The sequence below is a fragment of the Gasterosteus aculeatus genome, chromosome 5 (assembly GCF_964276395.1).
Source record: "Gasterosteus aculeatus chromosome 5, fGasAcu3.hap1.1, whole genome shotgun sequence".
NCBI classification, from domain to species: Eukaryota; Metazoa; Chordata; class Actinopteri; order Perciformes; family Gasterosteidae; genus Gasterosteus; species Gasterosteus aculeatus.
Window position 1 is genome coordinate 6018267 of NC_135692.1, and position 21633 is coordinate 6039899.

At 42.7% G+C, this 21633-nt stretch overlaps 1 protein-coding gene across 14 annotated transcripts in view; it reads left to right on the forward strand.

Annotated features, from left to right (window-relative positions):
* Positions 1–21053, forward strand: part of cacna1g (calcium channel, voltage-dependent, T type, alpha 1G subunit) — a 118906-nt gene extending 97853 nt beyond the window's left edge. For 10 of the 14 annotated variants that reach the window (XM_078102759.1, XM_078102763.1, XM_078102769.1 and 7 more), the window contains 10 exons: positions 715–866; positions 3017–3126; positions 4644–4774; positions 6209–6279; positions 7540–7618; positions 7954–8075; positions 8881–9300; positions 14972–15167; positions 15421–15590; positions 18301–21053. In XM_078102759.1, the coding sequence (XP_077958885.1) occupies positions 715–866; positions 3017–3126; positions 4644–4774; positions 6209–6279; positions 7540–7618; positions 7954–8075; positions 8881–9300; positions 14972–15167; positions 15421–15590; positions 18301–19254 (2405 nt within the window). In that variant the 3' untranslated portion in view covers positions 19255–21053. The remainder of the gene's footprint in view (positions 1–714; positions 867–3016; positions 3127–4643; positions 4775–6208; positions 6280–7539; positions 7619–7953; positions 8076–8880; positions 9301–14971; positions 15168–15420; positions 15591–18300) is intronic. The other 4 variants (XM_078102760.1, XM_078102766.1, XM_078102764.1 and 1 more) reach the window with 1 other exon arrangement.
* Positions 21054–21633: the final 580 nt, after the last annotated feature.

Below are 21633 nucleotides of genomic sequence, written 5' to 3' on the forward strand. Positions count from 1 at the left end.
ATAAGGTGGTAGATCGGGCAAGCCTTCTCTCTCTTCCTCATCCTCATCTCCCAGCCCATCAATCCATCCTCTCCGGAGGGAGGAAAGAAGTGAGAAACAAAATGACGGATGGAGGGTGGGAAACTTTTCTCCTGTGTTACGTTACCTTTCTTTTTTTAAGAGGAGAGAAGTGAAAGAAGGGAGTGGGGGTGACACATGACGCTCAGAGCGACGGAGAGAGAAAAAAAAGCTAAGACTCTGGACGGGAAAGTCTTGCCTTCTCCCCAGAGTTATTCATTCACATACTCTCACACGAGTTGATCAGTGCTGTTTATCTCCCATCAGGCTCATTCAGGGGGGAGTAAATTAAACAATTGTTGATCAGAATAAAGGAAATTGGATTTGCTTTGTCATGACAGCTGACCACAGGAGGGCTCTGCTGGAGTCTCTTGTTTTCTCTCTGTCCATTATCTGAGCGGCCTTGTCCTCAATATCTCTCTTTACAGACCTGTTTTTTGTATGTGAATCAACCACTTTGAGTCCTCTGATTGTGAATAGGTGGTTGTTGTTTTGTTTCACTAACCACTTTTTATCAAAGCGGCTTCGGATGTTCCGGTCCTCGACACACAAGGTCCACTGTACAGTGTCCCAGTATGATGCCGCCTATCTCACTTTATGAACGCTACCTCCCAATCCCCCCCCAACCCCCCCCCCACTACTTCCCCCTTCCAACAGAAGCTCAGAGTAAGCCCTACTACTCAGATTACTCCCCCACTCGCCTTGTCATCCACAAGATGTGCACCAGCCAATACCTGGACCTGTTCATCACCATCATCATAGGGCTCAACGTCATCACCATGTCCATGGAGCACTACCAGCAGCCCAAGGTCAGACCTGGGGGGGCGAAGGAGGGGTAAAGAGGGGCACTTTGTTTTTGATGTCCATACTTTCACTCATAATATACTGTATAATTCATATACAATGTAATACGTGTTTCTAATTTGTCCTAGAGTTTGCAATCACATGTAGGACTTAGTGACATTTAAGTTGGGTATCAAGGATGCTAATGCGTAATTTGTGTACCGTGTCAGTCCAACGGACCTTTATTTTGTCCTGTATTACAATGCAATTATTATCATTAAAATGTTATGTATCTGGTTCTAGCTGAATCAAAGGCATGTCCACCACTGCACAATTAGAATTCAGTAGAAAATCCCAAATTCATGGATATTGACTATTGACCTGGATCTGCTTTGGATTTTAAAACTAAATAATTCTTTGAATATCAGTTTAAATCCTCCTAAAACTCTACATAGTTTCAGAAATACAAGTTGCGCCAATGATAATTAAATAGCAATAATTTGAAACAAAATAGCGTTCCTAATTCTCTAAACAAGGGCAAGAAAAGGAACAGAAAATAAGAGTAATAAAATGATAATAAGAGTTCAAATATGAGAGTATGACATTGCCAACAAAAGAGTGAAAGATAAATTCTGGTATTCCTGAAAGGTAAAACAAATCATAAGCATCCTCAGTTTCCACACAAAGGTCTGCCATGAATATTTAGGATTTATAGCCTGTAGCCCAAGTTAATCGCCACTGGGCAGCTGTTCCAGCTGGGATAGAAATGTTTCTATTGCTTCAACATATTGTTGGCCACCTACTCGGAACTGATTGAACCCCCTAAGGTGGAGGTAGAACAACAGGTGGCTGAGGGAAGTGGAGAGAAAGATAGTATTTAGCAAAATACCGCAAGAAAAAAAGAGACAAGGTGATGCAGCTTAAAAAAGGTTTTGGCAGAAAAACGTTTGAGAATAATACAACAAGGGTTACGGTGACATTAGCAGGTAGTGTGGCATCATAGCTGTGGGTGGGTGGGGCTTCTGAGGTTGTTAATGAATTAGGAAGTATATAATAGTGGAAATATCCTGTGAATCAATTGGACTTTTGGTACAATAAAGGTATTTTTAGTAGAATATGAAGTTTCTAGGTACAATGGAAGGTTTACAAGTACAACAGTAGGTTGTCGGGTTGAATAAAAAGTCTGTAGGTATACGTACATACGTACATATACAATATACGTTGTTATGTAGTACAACGGAAGGTTATTGGGGATGTTGCTTGTTGGGTAGACTGCAAAGTGTTCGTGTATGATAGAAAGGTTAAAATACAAAGTCCAGATACAAACAGAAAGTTGTTGGGTACACTAGACACTTACTGTACAATATAATGCACTGGGTCTAATTCAAAGTCTTACATTAGATTAGGTACCATAGATGGTTTTGAAGAAGAATAAATAGTCTGACGGTACAACAGAAGGTTGTTGGGTAGAATGAAAAGGCTCTTGATTCAATGTAGGGTTGTTTAAAAAGCATTTTTTTCTATCTTTATAAATAGTGTTTGTTCAGTTTGAGAGCAGGACCCTTACAAAATTGAAAGAAAATTGCTAATAAAACAGTTGTTGGGTTAAGTCTGTCAGTGGTTTTAAAGAATTCAATATTTGTAGCAAATGGTTTTACAGTTGATAAATGATTGCCTTGTTGAACAGAATGTCTCCAGATAGAATTAAGGATATTTTATTTCATGAAATCCCCGTTGGCCAAATGTTCTCTCCCTGTCTCGCTGCTAAAGGTCAGTTTTTACATGCAGATGGGAACTGTGAATTCTCCCAAAGGCTAGAATGGACACGTTGATTCTAATGGCCTTTCTGTGGATAATGAGGGATTGGCCGGGACGATATGAGTGACCCCCTCAGAAAGAGTTTAGATGAACATTGAAGACCGTAAATTCAGGAATAATTTATTGTTAGACAGCAAAAATATCCAACAGAGCAAGTCAATTAGTTAACAGGTAAAAGGTAATAAATACATTAAACAGTCCTTTCAGTGAGTTTTAGCAAAGTTTCGGCACTTTTCTTAAAATGAAAGGCAATGAAATCCACAAGAAACCATAAAATCTTATGCTTGCCTAACTTTTCACGGTGGATACTTGTGTAGCTGAATCATTTTTGATATTTCTCTCTCTCTGACATCCTCAGGAATTGAAAAAGGCATTGACCATCTGTAACTACATCTTCACCATCATCTTTGTCCTGGAGTCTGTCTTCAAGTTGGTGGCCTTCGGCCTACGGCGCTTCTTCAAGGACAAGTCAGTTTTTATTTGATATGATCCCCTTAAAGAAACAATGTGTCTAATTAAGTAGGATTTATTGACAGGAATGGATTATATTATTGATGGTTCCATTTACGGTTCCATGAGTCTATGATAAAAAATTGACAGAGATCAGACAGAAATCCTGTAACAAAAAGCTTAGGGTTTTGGCATGTTTGTGGGTGTGATATTGTAACAGAATGCTGGTTAAAGGTAAGTTCTTTTACCTCTGAGTCATATGGAAAATCTGAGGCAACGTGCTCCAGTGGACGGTTCTCAGTGAGGTCTGTATGAATACAAACATCCTTGTTAAAAACCCATAAAACACATTCCTTACATGATTTCATAGCTTTCAAATCCCTGGCTTCCTGCTGAAAGCCACACTATAACACACAGGCACAATCACAACAGCACAAATGTCTACTGCCACACATCACATGCACAAAGATACACTCACATCAGTGGAGGCGTTTGGTTTTTGGAACCAACGAGGGGCTCCATGATGTCCACTCTCTTTACCAGAGTCAATCTTTTTTGTAATCTTCTTAATCCTTTTTGTATATGGCAGAAGTCTGATATAACCGTTATACACATACACTCCGATGCTGGTTCACACAAACACAACATTCACCTCATTTAAAAAGCTAATTGGATTTGGAGTTAATGTTGTTGTGTTGATTCCCCCACTTTGAGCATGTCATTAAGGATGTCGAGGATAAGCCACAGATTGAACTCTGAGAGAAGAACGTTGATAAATGTGAACAGTACGACCATCCACCACTTTCCTCACTGACTGTTATTCGGTCATTTTGTCCCAGACATTTGTTCAGGACACATTAATAGATTTATTTACTGGATTACAGAACACTCTGAAGTCAAGTTACCATAATCTATTCTTATGATACAATGGAATGAAATGATGCTTTTGCTGCCTAAACACCAAATAATATTCAGTACACTCCCATGCACTCAATAATTGGTCTCTAAATTTGAAGTTTATGTGATTAGGTAACTGTGGCTATAAAAAGGTATGCGCTCCCTCCCAAAGCACAGCAGCAGTTGGCTCCTTTCTGTTCCATTGAATTGTAGTGAAACACTTTCACATCAGAAAAAAGGTTTCAAGATGTCTATGAGTTCGAATCAAACCACCCCTGCCCCACTTCTTCACTGTCCATCTATACCATAATAATCATCTTTCAAGCAGTCATACATTCACCAAAATAACCATATTAAAACCAAGAGCTAAAATATGTTCGGTTCAAGCTAGTGCTATAATGAAATTGACTCCTGGGGAGTCACAACTTATTTGCTCTAGTCGCAAGTGATCAATTTTCTGTCTCTTGATTCAAGTTCTTTCAACTCGAGTTCACATCACCACACAAAAAGATAGGACACATCAGAAATCCCTCAATTCCAAATTTAGTTTGGATCCGTTTTAAGTCTCATTTATCATCGGTTTCAGGGAAAATAGGTCAGTGCCAGGGACCAACATGTGTGTGTGTTTCTTTGTGTAGGTGGAACCAGCTGGATCTGGCCATCGTGCTGCTGTCCATCATGGGCATCATTTTGGAAGAGATTGATGGCAACGCTCTGCCCATCAACCCGACCATCATCCGCATCATGAGAGTGCTGAGGATCGCACGAGGTGTGAGCCCCCTGCCTCCTCCCCGACTGCCCTTCAATATCGTCCTTCCACCTATTCGTCCGTCCATCCATCCAAACACCTACATGACACTCTCGCCTACCAGTCACATGTGCACACTCTCTTTCTCTGTACCGTTAAACAGCCTAAATCATTTTTGCATGGCAGGTGCCAGCAGGGTTTCGGGCAACCAGATGGCACAGAGAAACACAGTAAGCTGGCGAACGCAGCACTGAAAAGGAGCTGAGTGTAAAACGTCGACTCAAAGACGAAAAAATTGAAGGGAAGAAGAAATATAGAGCAGGAGAGGGGAGAGTCGAAACACATTACAGCAGAAATCGAATTCAACTCTGTGAAACAGACTAGGTACAGAGGGTGTGAAGGAGAGGACACAGGGAAGAGAGGAGAAACAAATGGGGGAGTGGGCACAGATGCTTCATGACTTCTGTTCTGGAAATAGATTGTAAGAAGATCGAAAGAGGAGAAAATGATGCTGGAGTTGAAAAAGTATCAATGAAGAAGGAAAGTTATGTTGACGGGTAACGTAGAGAGTAGAGAGTGGAGTTTATCTGGAACATATGGGGGGCGGGCGGTGGAGCAGAGAACTGCCCGCGTGCGTCGGGCTGATTACTGTCCAGGTAATTAAAGATAACAGAAGGTTACGGGGGAGGAGATAAGACAGACAGGAGGAGAGCTCACTTCTTTGGTCTGATTACTGGATGTGTAAAAGAAGAAGCATGGAAGTTAGTAACAATTACTGTGCCACAGGCCACACACCCATGCTCTAGTGTGTGTGTGTGTGCTGTGGTTTGGGCTGGCTACAGTAGTCAGCTCCTTTTCTCTCTCTCATGTTCAGAATATATCATTTAAACACCGTCTCTATTGTAATCATATATGAACTCTCCTCACCAACATTGATGTGCAAGTTACAGCTGCTGTAACAAATTTTCACGTTGATATTATAATTCATCTCTGCATGTACCAAATAAGAAAAGTTTGGTATTTTCGAGACAATAACTGCCACTCTTGCTAACAGCCAGTTAGCTTATCTTAGCACACAGATGGAGGCAAACAGCTATAGCCTGTCTCTTACCAGAAACTTCTGCAGACAAAATCCTGTCTTAGTTTTTATTTGTTTAAGTAAAAGATCCTGGTCCTTTCTTGGTCAAGGCCAGTGAGCCATTGAGTGAGTTTAGTCATCACTGTGGGGTTGCTAGGGAACTACTTTTTTGAAATTGGCCCAGGCCAAAAAAAAACTAAATTAACAGGAATTAAAGGACATATGACTCAACTAACAGAGAATAATTAGTCAGTAAGTAAGGAAGGTATTGAGTCCATTCAATTTCAAAGAAGGCGTGATGGCACAAGTCCTTGTTCAACAATGTTAATATTGGTTTGACTATTTTTAACTTTCTGTTTATATGTGCGTGTCCGCAGTTTTGAAGCTCTTGAAGATGGCAGTTGGGATGAGAGCTTTGCTGGACACCGTTATGCAAGCCCTGCCTCAGGTACACAATCCACTCTGTGAAATAACATCCACCGAGGCCACAGAATTCTGTTTCCCTCCCTAATCTTTGTTTTTCTGGATGAAACTTCCATAACACGTCCCACCGAAGCTGGCCCTAAAATTACATCCCAAAAGACTTTCTTTTTCAGTATGTATTCTTCCGGGGCGTCCTCGTTTCTCTTGAGCTTTTTTGGCAGACTTCAGAGACCCTTATTTGCATAATAAACCCCTGCCAGGTTCGGGAAGTGGGTGTAGCTTCAGGTTATATTTTGAACAGCAGTTGGGGGGATTTCAGGGTTGGAGGGGAGAGCAAATTAGAACAATTTATGCAGCGTTGTTGAGAGAGACAAATAGTGCTTCGTCCAAAGTTCCCAGAGTTCTTTAATATTACAAGTACTACTAATCTTAGTCTACCAGTGGGAGACTTCATGATTAATACATCCCATAATAGTGGGAGCAGGTTGCCACATGCTGATTAGCATTGAAAGCCACACATCTTAAAGCTTTTCGTGACCTAAATTCACCTCTGTGTCCTTGCAGGGAATACCTGTTTCATTTTTGACTCTTGTCCAGCATCAGCTGCACCACCAGGGTCCCTCAAATTCTTATTTTGATTATCAATTTTCTACTCCATTGAGTTTGCCTTGATGGTGCATGAAGACAACCTGGAAATAAATAAACAGCACTGCTCTTATATTGCAGTGTAAACAACTGAGACAAGTTTTAGGAACGTCTCATCAATGTATGTTTCCCTGAGTCAGTTATGTGGTAATCACCCACTAACATCTCGTACTTTACTGATGATACTCCATAAAATCCTCTTCCTTAAATCACCCGTCAATACAGTTTTCTTGACTTTAGAGAAGTATGAGCACTGAATTAGAGTTAATGCTACACAGGATAGTTAGCAACTCAAATGGAATGTGCTGTTTTTTCATAGGGGGAGAAAAAGATACAGATCATCATAGAGACTCTTTAAATGGGGAGCATCCCTCTGATTCTCCGTATCAATGTGTGGAGGAATCCATGGATTAACAGGCCGGCCGTGCCTAGTCACAGTTGCTAAGCTATAATTGGACGGTCTTTGTTAGCGAAGGGTCATTTGCAAACGCTTACATTTTCTCTCAGCCGCTTCGTCCCGACCCTCCATTTGTTTTCTCACTGGAATGTTTTGTTTGTTGTCCCTCGTTATTGGTTTATTTTTTCCCAGAGGTTTCTCTCCTCTGATTAATCCCTCTCGCTTCCTGTTGTCTCTCTGCAGGTGGGGAATCTGGGTCTTCTCTTCATGCTTCTCTTCTTTATTTTTGCAGCGCTGGGAGTGGAGCTGTTTGGTGACTTGAGTAAGGAACACATGCAACGTGTATCAAATAAGTCACACACAGACACACCACTCAGGCCCGCTAAGAGTATTCTAACTCTCCCCCCTGTGGGTTTAATCTATCGGACGTTAATTACTTTTCAAAACCCTGTGTTGAAATTTCATATTGATTTCTCTTTATCACATTTTCACATTCTCTTTTTAGCTTATAGCTTTCAGGCTAATAAAATGCTCATACGGCTATTAAGATTTAATTGCAAAGCCCTTATGTTGTTACAACTCTCTATCTCTCCATTTCCCTGTTTTGCTGTCCGGCTATCTCCTTCCTCCTCCCCCTCCTGCTGCTCCTCTCTCTAGTCTGTGATGAATTACATCCATGTGAAGGTCTGGGGCGATATGCAACGTTCAAAAACTTTGGAATGGCATTTCTACTGCTCTTCAGAGTTTCCACTGGAGACAACTGGAATGGAATAATGAAGGTGAAACTACTACTGAAGTCTGGGAACCTGAAAATATACGTACACCTACTGCACAACGATAACACCTACTACATACTGAGTGTAAAAAAATAAGGTGTAGTCTGATTTAGTGTGTCATGTGCTGACAGATGACTACAGTTCAGTGCAGGTTTTCACCACTATGCACCATGCAAAAGCTGATTATTTTCCACCAAGGGCCAAATACCAGTTGGTTTCCCAGTTGGTTGTTGTGAGGCATCGTTATAATATTATAATCGCACTATATTTGTCGAATTTTCTGGTTTAAGATAATGAAAGAAGTTACCTTGTAATTTCAAACACTGTTATATGTTGGTCTGTGGTCTATGTGTTTCTTTTCTGGTAAAATCCCTAGAAACATTCAGAAAGTAGTCTCACAGAACATCATTTTGTTGCTGTGATGTGAACTTTCTGCAATGATGCAGAAAGAAAGAGCGTGGCGGCCGTTGTGATGGATGGAAATGCAATGCGTCTGACTCAACATACTTCCACCAAACTGCAGCGGGAGTTATAGAAGTGTGGATACAGACACTCTTAACGCATGCTAATGGTTAACTAATCTGAGACTGATGGGAATGTCATAGGCCTAATGGGGGCGCTAGACCAAGATACAGTGATCAGTGATTACAATTCCTTCTGGTAAATGCGCGTATTATACATTTCATACCAATTCTTCCAACACAATCACAACGTCAATCCACAATCTTCCCAAAGCATTGTTGTGGTTGTGTGAGTAGCCTTCAGCTCGCTGGCCAAGCTGTAGCTGACGGTCACTTGTTTCTTCCAGGACACATTAAGGAACTGCGGCCAAAACAGCACTTGCTACAACACCGTAGTCTCCCCCCTCTACTTTGTCTCCTTCGTTTTGACCGCTCAGTTTGTCCTGGTCAACGTCGTCATTGCTGTCCTGATGAAGCACCTGGAGGAGAGCAACAAGGAGGCCAAGGAGGAGGCGGAGCTGGCGGAGGCAGAGCTGGAGCTGGAGCGCCAGGTGCAAGGGGGAGACACGGCGACGAGGTCGCCCCAGATCAACCCTCTGACAAGGGGCATGGACAATTTGAGCTCAGGGAGTTCACCCTTGAGGTCCACTGGCGGAGGGGACAGGGACCAGGAAAGAGAGTGTCCTATAGGCCCGCCTGCTGATATAACTAGAGACTCTGTAAACATCAGAGCAGACCCCCCTTCGAGCCTGGAGCCCCCGCTGGAGGTGAGGAGTCTTCATGTATGCACTGAACAAACTTCATCATTTCCCTACTCGCATTACCCCTGTGAACGGGCCCTCATGGCCACGCGCCTTATCCGTCTATGACCTAATGCGCTGACAAGATCCGCACAATTGCACACAAGTGAAAGTGAGACAAGATGTTGTCTCGGTCAGATTGAGTCTCAGAGGTGCACTCATCGTGTACTGCATGACATGAAGGAGGCGCTGAGGTCACTTCCTGCTGGGGGCCAAGCTGTGAGGCCAGTCGGATGACCCCCAAGTCTCCGGTCATTAGTTCTGACTCTGGTCCAAACCATTAGTCTACTCTCTGGCCCATGCTGAGGGACACTGAGCATGCTGGATGGTATCTGAGATAATAGATTGCTTGGGAAGAATGTCTCTTTGCTGTCTAAAACCATGGACCATATGTAAACAAACTTGAGCCTTGTTGGCCATAATAGGACATATTCACGAGGGATGCATCCAAAATCAGTCGTAATAGAAGTGTAAAGTACACTAGATATGCAAATGTGTTATTCTGTGTAACCCAAAGTGACCCAAATAAGCACAGTTTACAGTTTGTTGAGCCTGACTGTGTGTGTGTGTGGCTGGTCCCTGTAGAGGACATGCCAGTCAAAGACAGGTCACAGTGCCATGGGAAAGCTGGACCACAGAGCCTTGTTGTTCAGCTATTTCCAGACAGCGGGGAACTTTTTTTCGGAGGGTGAGGGGGGTGTAGGAAGTAGAGGTCTCGCTGTCGTTATGTTTCCCTTGTAAGATGTTATCCTCTTTCCTCCAAAAACATGTGTGGTTAAGCCGCAATCTCCCCTCCGGTCCCGTGGGACGCCAGCTCTACTGCGGCCCTGTAGTGCCCCCTTGTGGGGTTAAATGGTAACAAGCGCGAGCCTGTGGTGGATGGATGGTTGAGAGGAGGTTCTATATTCAGTTGCTGGATGAAGGCCTTGGATTATTTAGAACCAAACTTCCGGTCTCAATACACTACGACAAAGTGTAACACATGCTCCAGTTCTCGCGGTGTGTTTTTTATGTGTTGATTCTCTCTTTCTGTCCACATTTATTCCTGTGTCTCTGTCTTGTCTTTTTACTTTTCTACAACTTCTTCCATCCCTTCCATCTCTTTTCTTTTCTTTCTCTGTTCGTTTCTCCGCTTTGTCTTTTCCTTCTGCATTATCTAAGTTTGTCCAGCGGAGAGCACAGTTTGTCTCCTTGGTCAGCCAGAGTTCAATGGAGGCAGCGTTGAGCTTGATGGACAACCTGTCTGTCCACTTCAACGCGCTGCCCGGTAAACCCCGACACACCAGGCACAGCAGCGACAAGAAGGTCGATAATCAGCTCAATGATTACTCACTTCCCACATTTCATACGGCCAGTGGATCTTATTTAGTTTGTAGACAATAACAAAAGTTGACGTTTCCGCTGTAATTTTGCATTATTAGGACACTGGACAAGGACAATGGAACTGTAGTTTTGGGCTGTTTCTTTTGCTAACAGTGTTTAATAATGCAGTTAATAAATTGTTACTAATTGAATAACGGCATGTCCTTTTCGAAGCAATGCCTTAGCCACTAAGAATAATAAAGAATAATCCACAGAAGAAGAAATTGTCTTTTTTTTCAGTTGTAGCTGAAAAATTATATTTGTGGTAGTTAAACAATTTGAGATTTTGTTATCAAAAATGATCATTTAGGTGTATTTATTTTATTTTTTTAAGTTCAGGTGTGGTAATATGTTAAAATGTATTTCATTTTACTTTATTTATTTTACTTTTGTCTTTGAAAATACATTTTCAATTTTATATCAAATCATATATAAATTAACCCTAACCCTAACAAGCAAATTAAGTCATGATGAAATAATCCAAACTCCCGGAGAAACAATCTGGAATCACAAGTAATAAAATTGTTCAAGGGGTCACAATCAAAAATAGTTTGGAGACCCTGTTCTATTTTTAAGTGGTTGAACTGATCTAAGGGGCCTTTTTAACTAGATAATTCATTTTATTTCATTTTGATGATGCTGCTCATCATCATAGCTATATGTTTATGTGGGTAAATTGTTGCATTTCACTTGTTTGTTTTAAGTCAGTCTTCTCTTTTGTGTGAATTTTCCATAAAAAGCACACTCTCTCACCGCAGCAAACTAGCAGAAGGGGAGAATAATTTGCGTTGTACGTACCGAACAGAGACTTGGTGACACCTCTAAGTAGCTATCCTAGTTTGGAACAAATTCTCATGGCTGAATCCTGCAGCGCTTGGCGTCGCTCTTGCCTTGTTCTGAAGCCATGAGGCATGTCAGGCTTTTGTAAGGGGAGCTGCTGCATTTTTGGATTTGTAGCTGAAGAAACGCTCTCTTACAGGCAAATGGGCCATCTGAGGAGAGAGGGGCATGTACCCGAAAGGGGAGAGGCGGCCTCTAATAATGACATCTCAGACCCATTAAAAGCTTTTAGAAGACGGGTTTTTGCAATGCTGATGCTGTAATTTGCCTTCAGATGAGGAAAAGAGGCCCCCAGGTGCATAATTCCGTGACGCAGTGATCCACGGCTTATCGAGCCACTGCTGTGCAGATTTGTGCAGTGGAAGGATGTGATCTACTCTCATCAGGAATTGTGGTTCACGGCTTTGTGGGGACTGTTTTGCAAAGTAGGGATTCGCACGCTCAAACACGCCGCGCATGATGTCCAAGCAGACGGCGAGCTGTGTCGAGATAGAGCAGAGTCTGCGTAACTAAGCCTTCTGAACCAGACCTGAAAATCTGCCAAGCATGAATGAATGTAACGTGAGCGAGGACAGGAGCAGGGGGAATGAGATCATAGCTGGGCCGCACTGTGGTGGGCTACTCGTCTGGTTAGAAAGGCAAACAAATATTCAATGTGAAGGAATGCCAATGCATAATAGGGAATGGATGCAGGACCGCAAAATAGATGCAGAACTTTCCATGATTTATTTTTCACTGAAGTTCCACAGACCTTGTGCACAAAATATCTGAACTTTTTCCTCACTTTGTAGGCCAGGGATTATTAACTTTATATCTTTAAGTGATTTAGTCTGGTAGAGTCATGCAATGTTAATTTTTCATTAATCGAGTGGTAGATTCTGCCAATAGCAGTGAGATAATTTCCCCTGGTCTCAATAAGGATTTTCCTAAACTTCATTTAAAACAGATGACGCTGTGAGTTCTGGGTATGATGCACCGAAATTTGTCCACATGATTTTTCCAATATTTGGATGTATAAGGAGGTGTAACTAAGTCTTTCACATGGCACATTGTAATGCCGCATGGTATACTGAACATTATCAAAAGAGATGAATTTGCATGCACACATCAAATATCACCGTAATCAATTGCTGATAGAAAACATTCCTTGAGCTATTTTCTTCCTGGAAGCAAAAGCAAAAGAGCTTTTTTCCTGTAGTAGAAAAAAAGACCCTCAATATTATGTATTTTCTCAGAAAAAGAACGGATTCTGATCCACATCATCAACGGTTTTAAAAATGTCTAAAGGTCTTCCATCCAGTTTCCAGCCTACACATGCATAGCATTCACCTTCTTACTTGTTGAGACGCTTGGTGAAATACTTCTGAGAAATCCTGGTCCCCAGCTCTGGCAGACAACTCGGCCCCTGGCAATTTTAACCCCCTCTTTCTAACCAGTCCGGAATGCAACGTACTGAAAGATCATCTCTTTCTCTTTTCTCCATCCCTCTTCCTCCTCTTTTCGCTCTGCAGTATTTTGTAGTGTTTTCTTTCTTGGGGAACTTCCAAAGCCACATGCACTCCCACTCCTCTCACACATTTGGGTGAGACGGGTTTACGTTGACAGGAGGAAACCAAGTGGACGCTCAATTAGCTAAACAGCAAACGTGCACCGGTGGTCCCAGCACAATTAGACTTATCGTAAGTGCTGTAATGAGCTTTTTTTCTATTAATAATGAATCAAATGAGTTGCATGGGAAAAGTGTTGCGCTATACTAATGAACCCTGTTCCTGCTCAGCTTTATCACGTTTTTCAACTGGTTGGTTTGGTATTTCTGACCCAGAAAGCTACTAATTAACTCTCAGGGCTCTCATTGTTGCTGCAACAGGCAGCAATTTTCAGCAACAATAAATAGGCCAAAAGATTTATACCACGGCTACACAATAAAGTTAAGGCTTTTCCAATAGTTTCCTATAATTTATTCATGTAATTTCAAATCCCAAAGACAATGCTGGAACAACTGTGTCATTTGTGATAACCTATTAGGACAGTTGAGTGGTGTTCACATGACACACTTAATTACTACAATTGTATTACTGTCAAAACATTGGGAGTCTTAAAGCCATTGTAAGAACATACAGTATCGGATCGAACATATGAGAATAAAGTGTCCAATGGTGAATATTTAATTGAGATGAGCTCCTAACATTGTCTTTTCTCAACCATAAGTTCCAAATAACATGATTGCAGGTCCATGTTTTGAGCGGCAGCAAATGACCTCATACGTGGATGTGTGTGTACTTCCTAAATTAGTGTCTTATTGGCTTACGTGAGTTGAAATCCTTTTCGGTTCTTAAGGGCTCACGCTATTATGCAGCATGGGAAAATAAATGAGTCAGCTGTGTTAGGTGGTTATGTTAGCGCATTTCGAGATATGCTCTTTGACTCCATAGAGTTGTTTGTTAACATTAAATTCATTATTTGTCTCCTGCCAGGACACTTTGTCACGCATTCAGACTTATAAATCATCCTTCCTGTGATTAGTCTATAAATTCCTCCATGATATCCTGCCCCAGTGGGTTCTGGAAATGGATGTAATGTCTTTCCCACTAAATTGCAAATTAATTGAATGTCAACTGGGTGTCAAAAACCAGTGTGGCACATTAATGACGGCATCACTCCCATGTAGTCACATGCCTTCATAAGAGAGGGCCATTGTCACCTTGGCAAAACCCCACCCAAAAATAAGTAGGATAGTAAAGAAGTAAAGTGGCAAGAGGCGTTGAAAGACCCTGGTCCATAAAACCATGTGGCCTCCAACTTTCTCTTCCTTTTGTCGTTCCACCTTTCCAGCCCGATGTGTGTTACTCTCCAGTCTAGTAGAGTAGTTCGCCTGCTCACCTGCAAGTTTGCCGTTTTCTCTCCTATGACTCTCTTATCGCTTAATTTTCCTTCTGGCGTCTCTCACTATTTGCTTTACATGTGAGTCTCATGGTCTTCTCCTATCAGTCTTCTTCTGTGTTTGCCCTCTTCTTCCGTCCTTTGGCTTTGTGCTAGTTTCTACTCCTGCCTTGTGTGCCACTAGGGTGTAAAGCTCCAGCAGCTCTGTTGATGAATGTCAACCGGTGGTGTTTTGGCTCAGACTGCTCCAGCTGACACACTGTCACGGAGCGGGCTTACTTCACGTGACATGGCTGGGGGGTCTGTTACAGTCACTGTCTTGGGCCTAAAAATCCAAAGAAAAAATTTATTTGAGTCGTTTACGGTGTCGTTTGTGTGATCTGTAGCCGCTGTGGGCCGGTCGGGTGCAACGCGTAAAGATCCTGTTTGTTGCTCCTTGCTCACATGGTGTCACCCGTGAACGTGTTTAACAGAAAGTGAAAGTCCTCTGAGTTGGAGAGAAGGCCCGATTCATCCGGCTCCGGAGGGATCCTGACTCCCTTGTCTCTTTCCCCAGCCGGAGCAGCTCGATCCTGTGGAGCCACTGGAGGAAAACCTGCTGAGTGTCAGGAAGCCTGTGGTGGGACGTACACACTCCCTGCCCAACGATAGCTACATGTTCCTTCCCCTGCAGCCAGTTGGCAACGCAGCCCCGACTCCAGCACAGACACAGGAGCCTCAGCGCATACTAGGAACCCACAGGAGCCAATCAGGTACTCATTTACACGGTATTTCTTTCACTTCAAATGAAACTCACAACAAATGTAAACTTACACCTGCGACAGAACACAACACCTATTTTCTCTTTTGGAATGAATAAGTATGAGCACAGACATGAGAGGCTTTGTAACACTTTTACATTTTGCATTTTTACCTCGATGCAAGGCGACATAAACCAAAGAAGAAGCCGTTTCTTCACGACACACCAGCTCTAGCTGCTCTGTTGTCATCTCATATTCTGTGCAGGTTCCAGCAGCTCAGTGCGTTCCCAGCCAGAGGAGCGTTCCCAGCAGCTGAACGTCCCTGCAGACCTCTTCAGGACCATCAGCCCCATCGGCCACTCCGACTCGGAGAGCATACCACGACTTCCCCCTCCCAGACGGGCGCACACGTTTAGCCGAACGCTCCACAGACAGGTGACTAAATCACACTGTGTCATATTTTCAATTTTCTTCCAAATACCTTTCTATGATCTTCTCACCTGTCTATGTCTGTACTGTATGGGATGAAACTTCTGGCAAAAACTATTTAAATCTTGGATTTTCCCAACAATTGCGGTGCTGCTGTAGCCCGGAGAGGCGAGTCAGAAACAAAGATCTCAACTAAATAGTTAAAAAAGAAATTAGCAGTTGATTTGTTTTTTGTGAGGATCGATGTTAATGTAATACTCAATGTGGCCACAAGAGGCTGGAGTGCACCACTGCTTCATGTTCTAAATAGGACTCAAGAATGAGTTGTAGTTTCTCATGCACTTGATGCATAAGATACATAAATTGTGTGTTAACCAGCTATTTTACATTACTCACATGTGTTTAATCTAAAAGGGTATTCATTTTAATAATTATTAATGAACCAAAACAAGCAGGTTGGATTGGTTGTGCGATTCATCCACATGTCGCCGGAATTAGTGTTACAAAAATAAACACTGACAGGTGATTAACACAAGCAAAAACCCTCTTTTAAAACCCGTACCCCAGATGAAAATGAAATACGTAACTAAAAAAGATTATTCTAGCAAAACCTTTTTTCATGTGTTATTACATTTTAAATACAAGAGACAAAACACATCAGATCAGTCTTAAAAAATTGAACTAATTTTTCCTCACTCGCCTTTCTGGGGATCCGCAGTGACACCCTGTTGCAGAGATAAATTGGTTCAGAGCCTTCCTAAATCTCTTTCCTTGTTGCATGTTCAACAGTGTAACTTCCCACCCTTTTGTCTGCCCTTCTTCCTTCTATATGTTATTGATTATATGCCGCCTCCTTGTCCTGAGGGTATCTGCTACTTTCTGATCTCAACTCAGTTGGGCCCAAAAGCTGCCAGACCCTGAGCTGCTGCTCAATCACAGATACTCCTGCTTCTGAAACAGCAACAAACCACATAGTTCAGCCACCATTGGGCCTTTCAGAAACAATGGACTCTGTGTTTGTCTTCTAACCCTTTTAACTTACAGGCTTCCCTCCCCTTTTCTCCCCTCTGTCACTCTTTTGCTCTGTGTCTCCTGCTAACCATCAGGCACAAAGCATCTAAATCTCTGATTGCTCTGCCGGTACGACAACTTACTGGGACTTCGGATTTATGAATGTTTCTCTACTCTTATATGAGCAGCAGGAGCTACGTGTAGCATTGCGTCAGTGGATCCGGTAGCTAATTGATAGAATGCATTCAAGCCTGACAAAGATGCCATTTGGCTTGGACAATAACCCACAATGCAGTGCACTTGCTACATTGCAAACTAAACAACTCAGGGGATTGCCACAGAACAGACAACCAGTGCTGTCCAAATGCCTTTGTGAGTAATAAAGCACTTGTGGACTTTCTATAATGGTTGACTCCAGTACAGTAGTTAATGGACTTAACCCGATATTGCTTAAAAAAGTGTGACACAGTGATTTGTTACTCTGTGTTTTATACCGCTGTGGCTGTTGATTGCTCTGGCCTGTGATATCTTTGACCACAAGGTGTCTCTGTGGCCCCACCGCTCAGACTGAGGCAGGGACACCATTGAGTTCAAACATTTCTCAAAGTGCTGTGCCCCTTAACCTCATGCATGCCTCGCTTGGTCCTTCTTACATATTCTAGTTTGTAAGGAACATTTTTTATCAGTTTAAGTGACCATGGTGCTTACTAAAGCTTCTACAGTAGTTGCATGTTATGGTTACCCTCTGGCTAACGGCCTCACACCCTGTGGACAGTTTGGTTCAGAGATGACAGCGCGCAAACACTGATCAGAATTTGGTTGTAAATTTAACTGGATAACTGTGCCGCCATCGAGTTACAGGGTGTTGAGCAAATGGTCAAAAGTTAAGGGGTTAGGTGGTCTGGTTCTGAGTTCACTGTGTTAGCCACCACTTAATCTGATTTGTCAACCGCAACAACTAAAAAGGGAGTCAAAACTTTACTGATGATAAAAATAAACGGAGCTTCTGACATGGAAATAGTCAGTTGTTACCTACTACCGACCCCCTGTGACATACTACATTTAAACCAAACTTAGTTAGTAATTAATTAGTTCAATTTCATTTCTGATCCCATTCATAATCCTTTACACACCAAAAATGGAGGGAAGAAATTATTATTATTCATGACGTTGAGAGTGTTCTGAGGGGTTTAAGTTAAAGTTGTCATTTTAAAGTCATTGTGAACCTTCAAAGAGCACCACCAGCCTGATTAAAGGTTATCAAAAATATTACTCCCCTCGGAATAATTATTGTTTCTGACATGAACATGAACAGGAGGATTTGGTTGTCTTTTGTTAAACGTTTTTAAAATAAATGAGTCCCTGACGGGACATGTTATATGTCGAACAGACACCTAAGGTGAGCACAGAGAAACGTATGGAGGAGTCATTCAAAATGATACTAAAGCAGATTTGAGAAAACAATATACTGGCAACAGAATTATTTCAAGGCCAATTGATAAAACAATGCCAAAGTTGCCATTGAGAAGTACATAGTAACCTTTGACCCAAACTACTGCTTCTCCTCCTCATCACCTCTCACCCCTCTCACCTCCCATGATCCCTGTACCCTCGCAATTCCCCCTTCTCCTTCTTCATTTCTTCACCGCACATTTACCTCCAACTCCTCACCCTTCTCTCTGCCTCCACATGCCTCGTTTTGTAGGTCGCAGTGTCTACTGATTCTCAGGAGGCCCTGTGCTCAGACGGAAGGGAGAGCAATGAAGGACTTGTGAATGTGGCCTCTCTGGGCCTCCCTCCATCCCCCTGCACCTCTCCCTCCCCATGCTCCCATCATTATCAGCAGCCTGCTCTGTGCCGGGTTCCCGCCAAACCCGGCGCCTTCCCCAAACCCTCACGTCCCAGCAGCGTGCACACCCAGCTTCATGACCAGCACTGCCTCGCCTCCCATCTCCCTACCTTCCCCTCGCCTCCTCCGCTCTTACCAGCCAGGCCACGCCAACAGGAGGAGGCCTCGGTGGATCAGGAAGTGTCCCTCATTACCAATACAGCGTTGGCCGTCAGCGATGACCTCACAACGGAGGCCAGAGGCGACGGGGTCACTGAGGCCTACAGCAGCTATGCGGGCTGCCAGGAGAGCCGGAGTCCAAGCCTGAGGCCGCTGAAGAGGTTCCACAGCGCTGAGGAGCACGGCCCAAGCGCCCCGCCGCCTCGCCCCCGCCCTTACTCCTGGTTGGACGACCTACAATGTAACTCTGTTGAGGCGGGCTCCTCGGCCGACTCCAGCCCCCATCGCACAACCAAGTCCACCTCCGCTAGCTTCGTGTCGCGTGCCAATAGTCTGCAGATCCACAGCCAGAACCCCACTCCGACCTTGCTGCCCTCCCCCCGACATAAGAAAAAGATGAGTCCGCCCTGCATCTCTGTGGACCCCCCTGACGGACAGGAGGGCCTCTACACGGGCATGGGGATGGGAGGTTTAGGAATGCCCCCTCCTCTGCCCAACAGGGACACCTGCCTGAGGAGGAGAGCGCCTTCCAGTGACTCCAAGGACTCCTTTGATATGGGAGTTGGTGAGGGTTCGGGACAAGACGGAAGCTCGCCAAACCCCAACGCCAACCCCAAGCTACTGACTCTTCCTAAAGAAGACAAGCCCTGAGCACTGAACACTGATACGGCAATACACAGAGACACACAAACACGCACACAGCTGGGCGAACCATTCTCACACACAAACACACGATGCACACTGTGTATCTGTGATGGTGATAGTTCTAGTAATAATGCTGTAGAGAGTAATAAAGGTAAAACTACAACAAACAGTAAAAACATCCTTGGTTTCATAAGGAGTGCAGTACTGTAGTAGTGTGACCATTTCTTGTCTTTGTATTGTTACTGCCAAAATAATCAGAGAAGAAGAGAACACAGGAAACAAAAAAACACAAACAGGACTGATTCTCTTCTGCTACGTCTGCATGCCACTGGCTGCAGCTTGACCCCATGACCTCCGGAGTGACATCAGCCCCTGTGATTTGGCGCCCTCCGATCTACCCGGTGTTAAACAGGAACGGCTTTGCCCGGTCAGTGGAGGTACAAAGCAATATGAACGTTTTAGAGACACTATTTTCTTAAATTATTGGGCCATTGTGTTTGTACAGGATGTTGTTGTTTTTTTTCATTTGAATGTTTTATTCATGCATTTTCTGTGATTTTTCTTTTGTCAAAATGGTTCGTCTTTGTCCTTTTTTTTAATGTAGGATATTTCTAGCTTTCTTGGTTTACTAAGGAAAGTGGACGTTTTTCTGTGCTGAGACTATGTATTTGTAGGAATAATATATAAATATGTATATGTATGTATGTATATATATATATATATATATATATATATATATATATATATATATATATATATAATGTGTGTGTGTGTGTGTGTGTGTATATATATATATATATATATATATATATATACAAAGTCATTAAACTGAGTTTGGATTTTTAAGCACACGCATTAGACTGTGGTGATTTGATTGTTAAAAGAAGACAGTATCCTTAATTAATCCCTGTGGGTAAATCATTCTCTGCACTTAACCCAGCCCACACAGTGGGAGCAATGTCTGACATAAAGGCTCCCGGGGAGTAGTTAGAGGTTAGGTGTCTTGCTCAGGGACACCTTCAACACGTGATGTGTTCCAGCCAAGGTTTCCAACGGCCAGCCCTGCGGTTACTGGCGCACCCTGTCTACTCTATGCGCCACCTGTTAAGTTTTTTCAATCAATTCCCCAATTACACTGAGACCAAGGACAAGGTGTGCAGGTTGTGAAGACAGACAACAACCATTTAAGAAAACAGCAATACAAAATTAACAGGATGTTTTAGGTTTTTTTTAACCTTTTTTCCATAGAAACTGACTTTCAGTTTAACTGAGACAACTAGGAAAACCCGTTGCTCCTCGGTGGGATCGAGGGTGCAGGTTTGGGTTTGGACTTGTTTGGGTTTGTAACTAAAGGCAGCAGAAAGATAGCAGCTAGCAACTCATTACGGTACCCACCAGTCACTATAAGCACCTAGGCCCTCAATTATGTCTACATGTCCACAAATCCTTCCCATGTACAGTTGTCACGAAGGGAGAGATATATAGAGATTAAAACTGAATTTTGTATCAGGCTGTGAACAAGTTTATTTCAACTGTAAAGTTGGGCATTTCGGGGAAATGACCAGTTTCGCACTTCCACGTTCAGTTCTTCTTATCAGTACCAGGCACATGACGCTTAGGTTGCTCAGACACACCAGCACACGACATTTGACTTCTTCTGAACGTGTAGCCTGTTGATAGTGAAGAAACATTTGAAGAATTTGAAGCTCAGTCATCTCTACTGTCCCTCGCAGTCTGATGATAATGATATCACTTGTGTCCGTGTTGGCTAAATATGAAAACAATAAAGAAAGCCCTAACCCAAACCCCAGCACACATGAATCTCAGATCCAACTGTTGCTGCATCAATGTTGTTGTTGTTACTTATTTTGTCCATTTTGAGTCCAACAATATTGTCGAGTGCAATGTTAAATTGATTAGGAACCCTTTCCAAGCAAGACTTTGTCCGATCACATCGTACCTCCAGTGGGTACCATGATGCGAGCGCCACGTGCACACATACACAAACGTATTCGTGCACGTGTTGGGGCAAAACTGCCGTGAAAAAATAAATAAAGACTTTCAGGAGGAGGAGGTAATTTCATTCACTTACTTTGGAAACTATGAAGTAAATGTTCGCTGGTATTTAGATAGCTTATTATAATACATTTAGAATTTAATTTTCCTTGCAATGTTTTAAGACTGATGAAGGCTGCACAGAGGACGCAGGAGGATGTAGCCGCAGACATCTAATTATCTTTACTTATTAATTGTAATCATCAGTATGAGTTTTATAACAAGTAGGCAAAAAGATTCACTGGGAAATATATATCTGAACTGAATATATATGTAGAAAATAATATAACTTATAACTTAAATAATAAACATGCTTATCCACATGAGCAA